The following is an 18,880-nucleotide window of genomic DNA, read 5'->3' as shown; positions in this document are numbered from 1 at the left end:
ATCATCAACCTAAAGTCGATGATTTCCGATAATTAATAATCGAATTCCTTTCAGAGTATCATTTCTCGAAGTAGGCAGAAGCGAGATTACAAATCTTTGTAAAGAGTTTAATTTGGAATTTTTATTCTTTTCTTCGGAAGATACTTCTTTCCCAAAAATGAAAACATAGTAATAGATTTATTATGAAGTAATGAAAATGCAACCCTGGTGGTGATGGAAATAGGAAATTGCGCATGCACAATAATTTTATACAAATAAGAAGAAGAAAAAGGTCGCTGAAGTGACACATTCGATCACTTCTATACACTATTTTTATTCTAGTTTAGCATCATTTTTATCGTTTGATCACAATTGAAAGTAAACATTAAAATTATTGTTGATTGTTATTTATCTGTTATGTTAATTAGTAACAAATCTATACTATAAGGAGTTATCTACAAAAATAAATTCTGAACATAAATCTGCTTTATTCAAACCTTTCTCAGGATATGGCTTCTTTTGAATGTGGAAGGCAAATTAAGAGGGAGGTTCAAACTGTTGATGAAGTTCCTTTTCAAAGACATGACGTGAAATCTGAACCGGGTGAAGCTGAAATGTTCAGTAAATGTGGAAGAAATGGCGATGCCTCTGATACTTACATGTCTACCAACGATTTGGACGAAAATGATGAATTGAAAGTAAATATGCCTATAGATAAGTTTGATCCAGAAGAAATCAAAATTGAAAAAATTTGTTTTATTCCTTATTTTGATCTCAAATCTGAAAAGTGCGAGAAGGCAATTAAGGAAGGTTCCAATTTGAAAGAATGTGAAGAAGAATCATTCAGTCATGAAAATGGGTCCAGTAATAGCTGGAGAAACCATAATGAGTCTCGTGCCATACTACTTGAAAATATAACAGAGGGTTCGAAGCCTTCTGTTGGTTTTACCAAGGGTAAGTTACAAAATTGCTATTAATAAGTATAAAACTACTTTGGAACCTAATATAGTTTCCAGTAAGAACAATGAATTTAAAGTGAATGTGCCTATAGATAAATTTGACCCAGAACAAATCGACATTGAAGATAATTTTTTCATTCCTCACCCTGATATCAAATTTGTAAAGTGCAAGATTAGAATAACAGAAGGTTCCAATAAAAAAGCATGTGAAGGAGAATTATTCAAACATGAAAATGGATCCATTTATAGCTGGCGAAACCATAATGAGTCTCACGCCATTTTACTTTCAAATATGACTGAGGATTCTTTTACCATGTATGTTGGAAAATAGTCCAAAAAAGTCCAATGCATTGATATCTTGAACTTTTTCATATAAGCTACAAATCTCATGAAACTCAAGAGAACTATTTGAAATTTTCTAAACACAGATCCAGATGGAATTCACTTTCAAAGGAATGTTATTTCAGTTATATGAAAGATACCTAAGCTGAAATATAATGTAATCTTTGTTTGAAGGTGATTGACAATGTTTCATGATGAATTTCACTAGTTCAGACTTCCATTGTCTACTATATAAAATGATTTGAAATCCCTGAAACAACTAAAAAAGAAGAAGCTGTTCATTTTTTATTCTTCTTTTTCAGTTGTTTCAGGTGTTTCAAATCATTTTATATAGTAGAAAATAGAAGTCCGAACTAGTGAAATTCATAATGTAATCTCCCATACTTTGGGAAGTATTTTGTCTCAAAAAAAAAACTGAAAAATACTGTATGAAAAAGAAGTAACGTGAGAATTGCATGAAATTCGTTCGCACATTAACAGAAAAATAATATAATACAATTGTCTCATGCCATTAATTTTGCTTTCTAAATGCTTTCCAATGAAAACAGTCAAAAATAGATGTGGGTAATCCTCATTCATGTTTCGTAACCTTCCATTAATATAAATTTACTTCATACATAAGTAATTTTTTCACAGATACTGGAAACATCCTTGTTGAAATAAAGGAAGAAACTATCTTCGAGGAGAAGAAAGATATTCTCACTGAAAATATTCCATCAGGTCCAGAAGGAATGGAGTTTGTTGTTGAAAATGATCATGTAAAGCATAAGATGGTACCAACAATAGTTGATGAACAATACTATTCTACAAACTGTTTGAATTCAAAAACCAGTGAAAAACTGCTTACTGGAAAAAAACCATTCCAGTGTAAAATCTGCTCTAAATCATTCATTCAGGAAAGTGCTTTGAAGTACCATGAAAAGATACATAGAGGTAAAAAGCCATTTCACTATAAAATTTGCTCGAAATCATTCGCTAAACCTGGTGCTTTAAAAGACCATACAAAAATTCACACTGAAGAAAAAGAATTTCAGTGTAAAACATGCTCAAAGTCATTCATTCAAAATAATAAATTAATTAGACATGAAAGAACTCATTCTGGTGAAAAACCGTTTCAGTGTGAAATATGCTCAAAATCATTCAGTCGAAGTGATCATTTGAAATACCATGAAAAAATTCATACCGGCGAAAAATCTTTGAATTGTAAAGTCTGCTCAAAATCATTCAAACACGACAGTTCTTTGAAATACCATGAAAAAACTCATACTGACGAGAAACCATTTCAATGTCAAATTTGCTTGAAATCATTCATTCAAAATATTGATTTGAAATACCACGAAAAAATTCACACTGGAGAAAAATCATTTCACTGTAAAATATGCTCAAAATCGTTCATTCGAAATAGGGAATTAATTACACATGAAAGAATTCATTCTGGTGAAAAACCGTTTCAGTGTCAAATATGCTTAAAATCGTTCAGTCGAAATGGTGATTTGAAATACCATGAAAACGTTCATACTGGGGAGAAACCCTTTCAGTGTAGAATATGCTCAAAGTCATTTATTCGAAATAGTGATTTAATTAAACATGAAACAATTCATTGTGGAGCAAAGCCATTCCAGTGTAAATTTTGCTCAAAATCGTTCAGTCGAAGTGATAATTTGAAACGCCATGAAATTATTCATACTGGAGAAAAACCCTTTCAGTGTGAAATATGCTCAAAGTCATTCATTCGAAGAACTCATTTAAAAAATCATGAAAACATACATACTGGCACAAAATCATTTGAGTGTGAAATCTGCTTTAAATCATTCTTTCGCAGTCATAATTTGAAACGCCATGAGAAAATTCATACTGGCGAATAATCTTTCAAGTGAAAGGCTGCTCAAAATCATTCATTCAAGGCAGTTCTTTGAAATACCATGAAAATATTCATACTGAAGAAAAACCATTTCAGTATAAAACATTTATTCATCAAAGTTGTTTGATATACCGTGAAAAAATTAACACTGGTAAAAAACCCTTTCGTGTAAAATATACTCAAAGTGATTCATTCCAAGAACTTATTTGAAAAATCCATACCTTGGACAAAACATTTGTCTTATGAAAAAAATCATATTGGGTAAAAGCCATTTTATTTTGAAATTAAGTCAAAAATAGTTATAGCTTTTTGAAACTATAGTTACACTTTGAGTATGAGTAACAGGTATTAGTTGAACTGGTGGTCAGCAGTCCAATTATAAAAACGTTTATTTATGTTTTAAACAAAGTGATTTTTTTAATTTTGGATTATCTATGTGCAGAAAAATATTCTACAAAATTATCCAGTTGATTTCAAGTACATTGCAGTTATTCTTAAGTTAGAAGCTAGTGCAACATTCCAAGTGCTTGTAGAAAAAAAAATGCTCTGAATGTCTAGAGGAATATAATTCTGAACAAATTTTTTCATGTGATGGCTGTGAAAAACTTGTTTGCAGTTCTGAAATAAAATGTCTACTACTAAAAACTAAACGTAGAATGATAATTCTATGTAATGACTGTGAATCAGGACTCTGGAAAGTCCTTATTCTTATGAAACAAATAAATGAAATGAAGGAAACTCCAGAAACATTTATGAATGTTTAAGTGTATTTGTTTTTTTTTTGTATATAAATATAGTTGAGTATCTGTCTTAAGTGTCCGATCTATGTTATACTGTGGACCGTTATTGTTTTATATAATTTTCACATTTTTTATTTTTGACATTTCTTATATCATGTAAATGGTCGAAAACACGAATAAAATTATTATTATACACAAACATGATTAATTTTAATTTGCATAACAACTACGTTCAATAAAATGTAGCAATTTTTTCAAAATAACCTCGTTCAGTGGTTAAATCACATACAAAAGTTTTGAATAAATAAAATATATATGAATGCTAATATTTATACAGCTTTTACACTATAAATTTTATTCAAAGTACGTTTCACTACACAGTAACTTCACCAGTTACTGATACATCAAACTACTTTACATCTTGTATACAAGAGTAGGTAGTTACAAAACTTGATTAGATGAATGATTGATTCTGGTAAAACATGTAGATTTCATTAAAACAATTACAAGGCAATATATCATTTCTAGGTAAACAGGTAATTTATAAATATATTAATTCTGAGAATTGTGAATTGATGGATGCAGCCGTTACTACGTGGTGGGATATCATCATGAAAAATGAGAATCAAAACAAATTTCCTAAAAGAACAATTTGTTCTGACCAGTCTCAACTCACCTAAATGGTAGGGTAATGGGCTGACTCCAATCAGAAAACAACTACTCTCCTGGCTAATGCCACGAAGGCCGTTGGATTATATCCGACAGGTGTCAGTGCAGGATACTTCATTGATGGTATTCCTGCATTAGTAGGCTGTTGGCGATACAACTACACGGAATCCATTTTCTATTATCTGAATACACTTGCAGACCGGTTTCGGGCTGTTTGGCCACTCGTCAGTACAAGGTAGTATCTATCATCAACCTAAAGTCGATGATTTCCGATAATAAAAATCGAATTCCTTTCAGAGTATCATTCCTCGAACTAGGCAGAAACGATGTTACAAATCTTTGTAAAGAGTTTATTTTGGAATCAATTGTTTACTTCCTTTCTTTGTAAGATACCGCTTTCCAAAAAATGAAAATATAGTAATAGATTTATTACAATGTAATGAAAGTGCAACCCTGCTGGTGATACAAATAGGAAACTGCGCACTGTTGCCAACTGCTCAAAATCTTTTCCCCTAAGCCTATTTTAAAACCCCCTAAATCCAAACCAAGAAACCCCAAATTTTTTAAGTAAATGAAAAATCTAATTAAATATTCAAAGTTGCTATAACAGTTAACAAGTTAATGGATTATCGTACCTTCATATTATTATTATAACGAAGTTTTAAATGAAGAGGTTATTGAAAAATGTTACGTAACATTTTTAAAACATGGTAACTTTTTTATTGCCTTCATGTGAGTACGTCAGTACACAACATCAACTAATAAATGAAAAAATAGATACATCAAATGAACACACATATATGAGCATGAATACTTATACTATATTAATTCCCAATTCATTAATAATTTTGAAAAACTCATCATCTTCTTGTTCTTCATTTGTGTCGATATCAATTATTCATTTTCTCTCTAGAAAAATTTACCCCCAAAAATCCCCTTTTTCAAATTATATTCCCCAAATTTAGGGGGGAAATCCCCAAGTTGGCATCACTGAAACTGCGCAAGCTCAAGAATTCTGTACAAATAAGAAGAAGAAAATGGTTGCTGACTTGACACATTCGATCATTTCTAGACACTATTTTTATTCTAGTTTAGGCACAGATTAAATATATTTAATCTGTGGTTTAGGATCATTTTCATGGTTTGGTCACAATCGAAAGTAAACATTAAGATTATTGTTGATTGTTGTTTATCTGTTATGTAAATTAGTAACAAATCTATACTATAAGGAGTTATATACTAAAATAAATTCTGAACTAAATCTGCTTTATTCAAACCTTTCTCAGGATATGGCTTCTATTCAATGTGGAATGCAAATTAAGAGGGAGGTCCAATCTGTTGATGATGAAGTTCCTTTTCAAAAACATGACGTGAAATCTGAACCGGGTGAAGCTGAAATGGTCAGTAAATGTGGAAGAAATGGCAATGCCTCTGATACTCACATGCCTACCAACGATTTGGACGAAAACAATGAATTTAAAGTGAATGTGCCTATAGATAAATTTGACCCAGAACAAATCGACAGTGGAGATAATTTTTTTATTCCTCGCCCTGATATCAAATTTGTAAAGTGCGAGAATAAAATAACAGAAGGTTCCAATAAAACAGCATGTGAAGGAAAATTATTCAACCATGAAAATGGATCCATTTATAGCTGGCGAACCCATAATGAGTCTCACGCCATACTACTGGAAAATATGACTGAGGATTCGAAGCCTTATATTGGTTTTACCACTGGTAAGTTACAAATTGCTATTAATAAGTATGAAACTATTTTGGAACTTGAAATAGTAGATTTAAGCCATTACTCTTTGAATATGCAAATATGTCATCCAGTAGTGAAAATAGGTTGATCAATGTTCATAACTATCAGTATCAACAGAATTGGGTAGCTAGCAGTTGCTGACAACCATTCAGGCAGATCATATCGAAGTCAGGATGTATGCGAAAATTAAATTAAAAAGCCAACTGGTTTGTAAGCGACTGCTACCCAGTTTTGTTGGTAATCACTAATCAAATTAAATACTGACATCCTACTAGCATCGCCCTCTAATGGTCAGGGTAAGTACTGAAAATTTTAGGGTACATGAAAATGCCGGTTCTGAACTTCTATGGGCTTTGTCATCTTTGGTATAAGGTTACACACTGTATAAAAAATTAAATTGTATGTTAGGATTTTTCTACTTCAATAAATTAATGTTATTCTTTTACCATGTATGTTGGAAAATAGTCCAAAAAAATCCAATGCATTGATATCTTGAACTTTTTTATTATATAAGCTACAAATCTCATGAAACTCAAGAGAACTATTTGAAATTTTCTTAACACAGATCCAAATGGAATTCACTTTCAAAGGAATGTTATTTCAGTTATATGAAAGATACCTAAGCTGAAATATAATGTAATCTTTGTTTGAAGGTGAGTGACTATGTTTCATGATGAATTTCACTAGTTCAGACTTCCATTGTCTACTATATAAAATGATTTGAAATCCCTGAAACAACTAAAAAAGAAGAAGCTATTCATTTTTAATTCTCCTTTTGTAGTTGTTTCAGGTATTTCAAATCTTTTTATATAGTAGAAAATAGAAGTTCGAACTAGTGAAATTCATAATGTAATCTCCCATATTTTTGGAAGTATTTTGTCTCAAAAAAAAACTGAAAAATACTGTATAAAAAAGAAGTAACGTGACAATTGCATAAAATTCGTTCGCACATTAACAGAAAAATAATATAATACAATTGTCTCATGTCATTAATTTTGCTTTCTAAATGCTTTCCAATTAAAACAGTCAAAAATAGATGTGGGTAATCCTCATTCATGTTTTGTAACCTTCTATTAATATAAGTTTACTTCATACATAAGTAATTTTTTCACAGATACTGGGAACATCCTTGTTGAAATAAAGGAAGAAACTATCTTCGAGGAGAAGGAAGATATTCTCACTGAAAATATTCCATCAGGTCCAGAAGGAATAGAGTTTGTTGTTGAAAATGATCATGTAAAGCATGAGATGATACCAACAATAGTTAATGAACAATACAATTCTGTAAACAGTTTGAATCCAAAAACCAGTGAAAAACCTCATACTGGCGAAAAACCATTCCAGTGTAAAATCTGCTTCAGTTCATTCATTCAGGAAAGTGCTTTGAAATACCATGAAAAGACACATACAGGTGAAGATCCATTTCAATGTAAAACATGCTCGAAGTCGTTTATTCAGAATAGTGAATTGATTATACATGAAAGAACTCATTCTAGTGAAAAACCGTTTCAGTGTCAAATATGCTCAAAATCTTTCAGTCGAAGTGCTCATTTGAAATACCATGAAAAAATTCATACTGGGGAAAAATCATTTGAGTGTGAAATCTGCTTTAAATCATTCTTTCACAGTCATAGTTTGAAACGCCATGAAAAAAATCATACTGACGAAAAATCTTTGAAGTGTAAAGTCTGCTCAAAATCATTCAAACACGGCAGTTCTTTGAAATACCATGAAAAGATTCATGCTGAAGAGAAACCATTTCAGTGTAAAATTTGCTTGAAATCATTCATTCAAAGTATTGATTTGAAATACCACGAAAAAATTCACACTGGAGAAAAATCATTTCACTGTAAAATATGCTCAAAATCATTCATTCGAAATAGGGAATTAATTACACATGAAAGAACTCATTCTGGTGAAAAACCGTTTCAGTGTCAAATATGCTTGAAATCGTTCAGTCGAAGTGGTGATTTGAAATACCATGAAAAAGTTCATACTGGGGAGAAACCCTTTCAGTGTAGAATATGCTCAAAGTCATTTATTCGAAATAGTGATTTAATTAAACATGAAACAACTCATTCTGGAGAAAAGCCATTCCAGTGTAAATTTTGCTCAAAATCGTTCAGTCGAAGTGATAATTTGAAATGCCATGAAAATATTCATACTGGTGAAAAACCCTTTCAGTGTGAAATATGCTCAAAGTCATTCATTCGAAGAACTCATTTAAAAAATCATGAAAACATACATACTGGCACAAAATCATTTGAGTGTGAAATCTGCTTTAAATCATTCTTTCACAATCATAATTTGAAACGCCATGAGAAAATTCATACTGGCGAATAATCATTCAAGTGAAAGGCTGCTCAGAATCATTCATTTAAGGCACTTCTTTGAAATACCATGAAAATATTCATACTGAAGAAAAACCATTTCAGTGTGAAACATTTATTCATCAAAGTTGTTTGATGTACCGTGAAAAAATTAACACTGGTAAAAAACCCTTTTGTGTGAAATATACTCAAAAGTCATTCATTCCAAGAACTTATTTGAAAAATCCATACCTTGGACAAAACATTTGTCTTATGAAAAAAATCATATTGGGTAAAAGCCATTTTGTTTTGAAATTTAGTCAAAAATAGTTATAGTTTTTTGAAACTATAGTTACACTTTCAACTCGTATGAGTAACAGGTATTAGTTGAACTGGTGGTCAGCAGTCCAATTATAAAAACGTTTATTTGTGTTTTAAACAAAGTGATTTTTTTAAATTTTGGATTATCTATGTGCAGAAAACTATTCAGTTGATTTCAAGTACTGCTGTACTGCTTTATCTGAATAAAAACATTGAATCATTATATTTATCACTATGGACAAAAAAATGCTCTGAATGTCTAGAGGAATATAATTCTGAACAAATTTTTTCATGTGATGGCTGTGAAAAACTTGTTTCCAATAGCGCAGGATGTGGGGATCTAACTAGTTCTGAAATAAAATGTCTACTACTAAAAACTAAATGTAGAATGATAATTCTATGTAATGACTGTGAATCAGGACTCTGGAAAGTCCTTATTCTTATGAAACAAATAAATGAAATGAAGGAAACCCCAGAAACATTTATGAATATTTAAGTGTATTTGTTTTTTTTTTTTTGTATATAAATATAGTTGAGTATCTGTCTTATGTTATATGATCTATGTTATACTGTGGACCGTTATTGTTTTATATAATTTTCACATTTTTTATATTTCTTATATCATGTAAATGATCGAAAACACGAATAAAGTTATTATTATTATTATACACAAACATGATTAATTTTAATTTGCATAACAATTACGTTCAATAAAATGTAGCAATTTTTTCAAAATAACCTTGTTCAGTGGTTAAATCACATACAAAAGTTTTGAATAAAAAAATATATATGAATGCTAATATTTATACAACTTTTACACTATAAATTTTATTCAAAGTACGTTTCACTACACAGTAACTTCACCAGTTACTGATACATCGAACTACTTTACATCTTGTATATAAGAGTAGGTAGATACAAAACTCGATTAGATGAATGATTGATTCTGGTGAAACATGTAGATTTCATTAAAACAATTACAAGGCAATATATTATTTCTAGGCAAACAGATAATTTATAAATATATTAATTCTGAGAATTGTGAATTGATGGATGTAGCCGTTACTACGTGGTGGGATATCATCATGAAAAATGAGAATTAAAACAAATTTCCTAAAAGAACAATTTGTTCCGACCAGTCTCAACTCACCTACACGGTAGGGTAATGGGCTGACTACAATCAGAAAACAACTACTCTACTGGCTAATGCCACGAAGGCCGTTGGATTATATCCGACAGGTGTGTGTCAGTGCAGGATACTTCATTGATGGTATTCCTGTATTAGTATGCTGTTGGCGATACAACTACACGGAATCCATTTTCAATTATCGGAATACACTTGCAGACCGGTTTCGGGCTGTTTGGCCACTCGTCAGTACAAGGTAGTATCTATCATCAACCTTAAGTCGATGATTCCCGATAATAAAAATCGAATTCTTTTCAGAGTATCATTCCTCGAACTAGGCAGAAACGATGTTACAAATCTTTGTAGAGTTTATTTTGGAATCGTTTACTTCCTTTCTTTGTAAGATACCGCTTTCCCAAAAATGAAAATATAGTAATAGATTTATTACAATGTAATGAAAGTGCAACCCTGTTGGTGCTACAAATAGGAAACTGCGCACTGATGCCAACTGCTCAAAATCTTTTCCCCTAAGCCTATTTCAAAACCCCCTAAATTCTAACTAAGAAACCCCAAATTTTTTAAGTAAATGAAAAATCTAATTAAATATTCAAAGTTGCTATAACATTTAAACAGTTAAAAAGTTAATGGATTATCTAACCTTCAATAAAGAGGTTATTGAAAAATGTTACGTAACATTTTTAAAACATGGTAACTTTTTTATTGCCTTCATGTGAGTACGTCAGTACACAACATCAACTAATAAATGAAAAAATAGATACATCAAAGGAACACACATATATGTGCATGAATACTTATACTATATTAATTCCCAATTCATTAATAATTTTGAAAAACTCATGGTCTTCTTGTTCTTCATTTGTGTCGATATCAATTATTCATTTTCTCTCTAGAAAAATTTCCCCCCAAAAGTCCCCCTTTTCAAATTATATCCCCCCAAACTTAGGGGGGAAATCCCCAAGTTGGCATCACTGAAACTGAGCAAGCTCAAGAATTCTGTACAATTAAGAAGAAGAAAATGATTCTTGACACATTTGATCACTATTAGACATTATTTGTATTCTAGTTTAAGGTAATTTTTATGTAATTAGTGACGAAACTATACCATAAGGAGTTATCTACAAAAGTAAATTCTGAACATAAATCTGCTTTAATCAAACCTTTCTCAGGATATGGCTTCTTTTGAATGTGGAAGGCCAATTAAGACAGAGGAGGTCGAATCTGTTGATGATGAAGTTCCTTTTCAAAAACATGAGGTAAAATCTGAACCGAGTGAAGCTGAAATGTTCAGTAAATGTGAAAGAAATGGCGATGCCTCTGATACTAACATGCCTACCAACGATTTGGACGAAAACGATGAGTTTAAAGTGGATATGCCTATAGATAAATTCGACCCAGAACAAATCGACAGTGAAGATAATTTTTTCATTCCTCACCCTGATATCAAATTTGTAAAGTGCGAGAATAGAATAACAGAAGGTTCCAATGTAAAAGCATGTGAAGGAGAATTATTCAACCATGAAAATGGATCCATTAATAGGCGAAACCATAATGAGTCCTATGGCGAACTAGTTGAAAATATAACTAAGGATTTAACGCCTTCTGTTGTTTTCACAACGGGTAAGTTACAAAATTGCTATTAATAAGTATGAAACTACTTTGGAACCTAATATAGTTTGGACCTTCAGATCTATTATATAGCCAAACGTAGCTATATAATGGTGAATCCTTTTACTCCTGTTTTCTAGTTTGTAGTGCCCTACAATTTCCTTCAACTGGACTATGCTAGGTGTTGCTAGGAGATGTGTTTGTTTAGAGGATTTTGTTTAGAAAATATTATAAAGAATTAATGAAAAATGCAATTCAAAGTAGTTTAAAAACTACAACTTCAATGAATACATGTTATTATTTAACCATGTATGCTGGAAAATATTCCAAAAAGCCCAATGTGTTGATGATGTCTTGAAGTTTTATAAGAAAGGCTGTTTTACACTCCATCTACATTTTCATTAAATTTTTATTGTATGCACTCCAAAAAGCACTGTTTATGCACCTTCCAAATCCATGTTTGGGACAACAACTTCAGAGTGGAAAAACAGTTCAAAAATTTATTTGAAACACTTTCTATAACAGAACGAGCGTCAGTACATAGTACTTTTGTCCAATGTGAGAAAAATGTTTCCAATAGATTCGTTTTTGCCAAAGGCTGCATTTCTATTCATCAAGTTCGAGGATTGCTTTGAACACATGCAAAAGTATACAGCATATTGAAGGTGAATATTTTAGAAAGTTTTGTTTCTACAATTTGTAAAACTTGAAAAGTAACCCTCTAAAATGTTTTATGATATTCAATGAATATAGATTTACTTCATTGATATGTTATTTTTTTCAGATACTGGAAACATCTTTGTTGAAACAAAGAAGGAAACTTTCACTGTGAAGAAGGAAGAGATTTTCACTGAAAATGTTCCATCAGCTCAAGATGAAATGAAGTTTGCTGTTGATAGTGAACATGTTGTAAAACATGAGATGGTACCAACAACAGAGAGAAATAATGAAGAATACAATTCTGCAATCTGTTCAAATTCAAATACCAGCGAAAAACTTCATAGTGGAGAAAAACCATTTCAGTGTAAAATATGCTCAAAATCATTCGCTAAAGCTGATGCTTTGAAATACCATGAAAAATTGCATACTGGTGAAAAACCATTTCAATGTCAAATATGCTCAAAGTCCTTCGTTCGAAATAATCGATTGAAATATCATCAAAAAATTCATACGGGCCAAAAACCATTCCAGTGTAAATTCTGCTCAAAATCTTTCATTCAAGAAAGTACTTTGAAATACCATGAAAAGACACATACAGGTGAAAAGCCATTTCAGTGTAATATCTGCTTAAAATCATTCATTATAGCTAGAGATTTGAAATACCATGAAAAAATTCACACTGGAGAGAAAGCATTTCAGTGTAAAATATGCTCAAAGTCATTCATTCGAAATAGTGAACTAGTTAAACATGAAAGAACTCATTCTGGTGTAAAACCGTTTCAGTGTAAAATTTGCTCAAAATCGTTTATTGAAAAGGGTGCTTTGAAATGCCATGAAAAAACTCACACTGGGGAAAAACCATTTCAGTGTAAAATATGCTTAAAATCATTTACCCGAGGTAGTTCTTTGAAATCACATGAAAAAATTCACACTGGTGAAAAACCCTTTCAGTGTAATACATGCTCAAAGTCATTCTTTCGAAGTAGTGAATTATTCAAACATGAAAGAATTCATTCTGGGAAAAAACCAGTTCAGTAGGGTATGCTCAAAATCAATTATCCAAAAAAGGAATTTGAAATTATATGAAATACAGGGAAAAAATTCCATGTAGAATCTGACGAAAATAGTTTATTAAAACAAAGAGATAGTTCATTGACCTTCACAGATGCAATGGCATTATAATAGTTTACTGATTTTGCTCTTTTTAACTTCTAATAGTTTTAGGAGTTTTCCACAATCTTATGTATTTATATAAATAAATAATACAGACCAATCCAACAGATTATTATTAAACCAAGGGATTGTTGTTCGTAGTTGCTTACCAGAAAGAATAACAAAAACAAAATTCGTGAAGAAATTGAAATGTTTTTTATAAGTTTAATGTATAAGTTTAAAAATGTCCTCATAGGACAAAACTGCAGTAACGTTAGTTACAAATAAAAGTGGTAAAAACATATAGAAAGTTTCAATTCTCTTTTCTTCATTATGATTTCTTACCTCGTAGTAACGGCTACATCCATCAATTTATCAAATTGAAAAACTTTTTTTGGAAAAATTATTTCTTACTATCGAATATTTTTGTTATTGGAGAAATGAACTCTTTCAGTTATAGATTGAATTTTTTTCACTAATTATTTTTTGACTATCAAAAAAAAAAGTCAAGTATTGTTGTTTTCTATATATATTTTCAATTCTTCATTTGTTTCTTGGTACGAATAAAGGAATAATTCAAAATAACTTATATCATAAATAAATTATTATCACCTAAGAAATAACTTCATTTCATAAAAATCATTGTACTTATCCAAATAACCCTGTCCTATTGGGAAATATTGAAAAAAAATTGATAAATATGACCAGACACTGCAGAAGAGCACAATTTTTTCAGCATAGGCAAATACCACATGGTAGTTTACCCAAAAGTATATAAAAAAATCCTATTACATAGAATTTTATATGATGCCTGGACAAAATTATTTTTATTGTGAACCCTAGTTTCTATCTAGACCTAGAATTTTATTTATGTTTGTTTATACCTTTGTATGTTTATATGTATGCATGTTTATAACTTAATTACAATTGTGACTCATCCTATCTACACATTATGTTGCAAAAAGTATCAATAAAAATCTATCTATTTATGTATGTATGTGGCTCTTTCACGTCTAAATGACTGAACGGATTTAGATCAAACTTTACATAAATACAGCTTATACAGCAGAATAACATGTAGGCTACAATTTACAAATATTTTGTGTAATTTAGTATTAAGTAGGTCGGAAAAATTCTTGCTTCCTGAGAGCTATCTTGGCCTGCACCGCCTATACCGTTGGAGGTACATGCAGATAATGTACTGTAAGATTGAATACCTTAAATAGATAGATAGATTTATTGGTCCTTCGTGCTACACTATGTAGATGGGACAGGTCATATTTCTCAGGTATAATATAAATGTGTAATATTATAAGATGTCATTTGAATAAAAAAAATAAAGTGACACACATTGTAAAACAAACATACATATTAAAATATAAGTAAAAAATAGAAATAGATAAACAAAACGTTACGATATATACGTCACAATGACAGTGATCTGACGTTACCAACTTCAAGTATAAATTCATCTACTGTGTAGAAACCTTTTTCTAATAGAAACACTTTCAACTGTTTTTTAAAAACTTGAGGTGGCAGTGTCTTCATATCGCATGGCAGTTATATTAAAGAGACGGATACCAGCAAACAATATACTTTTTATACTTAACGTGATGGTGTTTTTGGGTGATGAGCATATGGTTATTTCTAGTATGATAATTATGGACTTCCGATCTCGACTCTAATTGTCTTTTATTTTCATGGATATATGTCAATGTTTTCAGAATGAACAAACAGGCAACAGTTAGTATTTTATTTTGACGAAAAATCTCTTTACATGACGATCTGTAATCTAGATTGAAAATTATCCTCAGTAGTGCTTTCTGTTTTTTGAAAATTCTGTCCACCTCAGTTGCTAAACCCCAGACAGCAATGTTGTTGTAAATAATGGACTGAAACTTAGCGAAATAAACTGATATCAGTGCTTTAGTATCTAATTTATTCTTAAGGAATTTAATGAGATAATACGATTGGTTCAATTTCTTGGATGTGAACACTATATGTTCTTGGCAAGTAAAATGTGAGTCCATTATTGTTCCAAAGAATTTTGTTGAGCTTGTTAATGCCAAGGATTCATTCCGGAAAATGAAAATAAAATCATGTAGGCTTGGAGATGAATTTGCAAATTCAATTCAGACAGTTTTTCTCAGGTAAACCATAAAGTCTATTCCTGTAACACCAGTCATCAAATTCGTGTAGGTCTGAGTTCAAAAGGTTATGCATTTCTTCCAGTTGTTTTACATGAAAGAATAATGGAAGTGTCTTCTGCGTTAAGGTATATCGCACCATTACTTATATTATTAGGTAGATAATTAACATATAATAGAAAAATCAGTGGACCGAGGTGTCCCATTTGTTACAAGGAACTTTGTCTTTTACACTAAGCAATTTGGACGAATCGTTTAAAAGTTATCACGATAAGATTAATTTGACGCATTAACTTGACGCACAGTAAGCCATTACGCGTCGCGCCTACTGTAAGACGGTCTAAGCACTGAAGCGCCATATATTAACGTACAGCCGAAGCCACTGAACCTAGAATCTTGAAATATGCAGGTGGGTTCTTTGTATAGCGTAAAGAAGCATCAAGAAAGGGAATCAGGTAACTCCAACGGTATAGGCAGCGCACGCCAAGATAGCTCTCAGGAAGCCAGAATTTTTCCGACTTACTTATCGTTATATTATGACCAAAATTACACAGAACCTTTGTTAATTGAAGCCTATATGTTATTCTGATGTGTAAGCTGTATTTATGTGGAGTTTTATCTGAATCCATTCAGTCTTTAGGCATGAAAGAGCCACAAACATACACACATTTATATCAGTATAGATAGATAATGTTAAAAGGCCTCTCATGTGTTCTCTTCTTTATTGGCCGATGCTTCCTGTTCAGGCGCAATATTACCGACCACTGTCGGTAATATACAAAAAGAAGAAGAAAATGGTCACTGACTAATTTTATTACTTTTTAGGCAGTAATGCCAACTTTTCATTTACTAAAAAAATTTGGGGTATCTTGGTTTGATTTTTGGGGGTTTTAAAATAGGCTTAGGGAAAAAGATTTTGAGCAGTTGGCATCACTGCTTTTAGGTACTATTTTCATTTTAGTTAAAAGCCATGTCTATTGTTTATGGTTTGGTCACAATTGAAAATAAAAATTAATGAGATTATTATTGTTGTTATTATTGTTTGTTGTTAGTCTGTTGCTGTTGGTGACGAAACTATTCCATAAGGAATTATCTACGAAAAATTTTTGAAAATAATTCCACTCTAATCCAACCTTTCTCAGGATATGGCTTCTTTGGAATGTGGAAGGCAAATTAAGACAGAGGTCCAATCTGTTGATGACGAAGTTCCTTTTCAAAAACATGACGTGAAATCTGAACAGAGTGAAGCTGATATGTTCAGTGAATTTGAAAGCAATGGAGATGCCTTTGATACTAACATGCCTACCAACGATTTGGAGGAAAATGATGAATTGAAAGTGAATATATCTATAGATAAATTTGATCCAGAACAAATCAAAATTGAAGATAACTTTTTTATTCCTCACCTTGATCTCAAATCTGAAGAGTGCGAGAATGCAATAACTGAAGGTCCTAATTTCACAGCATGTGAAGGAGAATCATTCAACCATAAAAATGGATTCATTAATAGCCGGCATAACCATAATGAGTCTCGCGTCAAAATAGTTGCAAATATGACTAAGGATTTGAAGCCAGATGTTGGCTTTAACCCGGGTAAGTTACAAGATTGTTATTAATAAGTATAAAACTACTTTGGAACCTAATATATTTTTCAGTAAGATTTTTACCATGAGAGATTAATAAAACCACATCATGTGTAGAAGTATAAAGCAAAATGTAGCTATGCAACAGTGAACTTTTTGATTGCTGTTTGGGATTTGAGCCATTACTTACTGAAATACGACAGATACTGTAATAGGTTTACAGTTAAATTGTGCTTTACGAGATACTCACAGATTTTCGTGTTTTTTTCTGGGGTAATACTACATGATGGTAGAAATATTAGGTTACACGCTGTATAAAAAATTGAATTGTATATTAGGAATTCCTCAGTTCAATAAATAAATATTATTATTTATCATGTATGCTTAAAAATATTTCAGAAAAGCCCAATGCTTTGATATCTTGAACTTTCATAAGAAACGTAGGTATGCACTCCAAAAAGCACTGTTTATGCCTTCCAAATCCATGTTTGAGACAACAACTTCGGAGCGAAAAAACAGTTGGAAAATTAATTATAAACACTTTAACCGCACCAGAACAAAAATACTGCTCTTTGACATCATCAGGAAATGATAAAAACAGTGTTTAGTCAGCTCATGATGATACCAATTCGATTAGCGAAACTTCGATCAATACACAGTACTTTTGTCCAATGTGGTAAAAATGTTTCCAATATCATAATATTACCCTCGCAAATATTTTGTGACCTTCAAAGAATATAAATTCACTTTATTCATATGTTATTTTTTTACAGATACTGGAAACATCCTTGTTGAAATAAAGGAAGAGACTGTCTTTGAGAAGAAGGAAGAGATTTTCTATGAAAATATTCCGTCAGCTTCAGATGAAATGAATTTTGCTGTTGAAAATGACCATGTTGTAAAACATGAGATGGTACCAACAAAGGAGAGGATTAATGAACAATACAATTCTGCAATCTGTTTGAATTTAAATAATAGCGAAAGACTTCACAGTGAAGAAAAACCATTTCAGTGTTAAAATATGCTCAAAATCATTCGCTAAAGCTGATGTTTTGAAATACCATGAAAAGTTACATACTGGAGAAAAACCATTTCAATGTCAAATATGCTCAAAGTCGTTTGTTCGAAATAATCGATTGAAATATCATCAAAAAATTCATGATGGCGAAAAACCATTCCAGTGTAAAATCTGCTTCAAATCATTTATTCAAGAAAGTACTTTGAAATACCATGAAAAGACACATACAGGTGAAAAGCCATTTCAGTGTAAAATTTGCTTGAAAACTTTCATTCAAGGTAGTTATTTGAAATACCATGAAAAAATTCACACTGGAGAAAAATCATTTCAGTGTAAAATCTGCTCTAAATCATTCATTAGAGGCAGTGCTTTGAAATACCATGAAAAGACACATACAGGTGAAAAGCCATTTCAGTGTAAAATTTGCTCAAAGTCATTTGTTCAAGGTAGTGATTTGAAATACCATGAGAAAATTCATACTGGCGAAAAATCTTTCAAGTGTGAAGTCTGCTCAAAATCATTCATTCAAAGCAGTACTTTGAAATTCCACGAAAAGATTCACACTGGAGAAAAGTCATTCCAGTGTAAAATTTGCTCAAAATCATTTATTCAAAATGGTGCTT

At 31.3% G+C, this 18,880-nt stretch overlaps 3 protein-coding genes across 6 annotated transcripts; all 3 read left to right on the top strand.

Moving 5' to 3' along the window:
• Positions 1-268: 268 nt before the first annotated feature.
• Positions 269-9,609, top strand: LOC111516641 (uncharacterized). Of its 4 annotated transcripts, none has more exons than XM_074172745.1 (3): positions 269-933; positions 1,917-2,213; positions 5,837-6,010. In XM_074172745.1, exons 1-3 carry the CDS (start codon positions 489-491, stop codon positions 5,869-5,871), a joined length of 777 nt encoding a protein of 258 aa, XP_074028846.1. In that variant the 5' UTR covers positions 269-488; the 3' UTR covers positions 5,872-6,010. The 4 variants fall into 4 exon arrangements, with proteins under 4 accessions (XP_074028846.1, XP_074028840.1, XP_074028849.1 ...); XM_023172788.2 differs by lacking the exon at positions 269-933 and adding an exon at positions 7,430-9,609 and having other exon boundaries at positions 2,054-2,213; positions 5,837-6,287; XM_074172739.1 differs by having other exon boundaries at positions 1,917-5,841.
• Positions 9,610-11,044: 1,435 nt separating this feature from the next.
• On the top strand, positions 11,045-13,965 carry LOC111516603 (uncharacterized). Its single transcript, XM_023172753.2, has 3 exons — positions 11,045-11,161; positions 11,259-11,709; positions 12,482-13,965. Exons 2-3 carry the CDS (start codon positions 11,262-11,264, stop codon positions 13,393-13,395), a joined length of 1,362 nt encoding a protein of 453 aa, XP_023028521.1. The 5' UTR covers positions 11,045-11,161; positions 11,259-11,261; the 3' UTR covers positions 13,396-13,965.
• A 2,337-nt stretch (positions 13,966-16,302) lies between these two features.
• LOC111516457 (uncharacterized) lies at positions 16,303-18,494 on the top strand. Its single transcript, XM_074172792.1, has 2 exons — positions 16,303-17,249; positions 18,013-18,494. Exons 1-2 carry the CDS (start codon positions 16,802-16,804, stop codon positions 18,255-18,257), a joined length of 693 nt encoding a protein of 230 aa, XP_074028893.1. The 5' UTR covers positions 16,303-16,801; the 3' UTR covers positions 18,258-18,494.
• Positions 18,495-18,880: the final 386 nt, after the last annotated feature.

This window comes from Leptinotarsa decemlineata, unplaced genomic scaffold, assembly GCF_025532065.1.
Source record: "Leptinotarsa decemlineata unplaced genomic scaffold, Ldec_3_MD MMD2_P_RNA_scaffold_12, whole genome shotgun sequence".
Lineage (NCBI taxonomy): Eukaryota > Metazoa > Arthropoda > Insecta > Coleoptera > Chrysomelidae > Leptinotarsa > Leptinotarsa decemlineata.
Note: the sequence above shows the minus strand (reverse complement) of the source record. Positions and strands in the feature narration are given on the sequence as shown.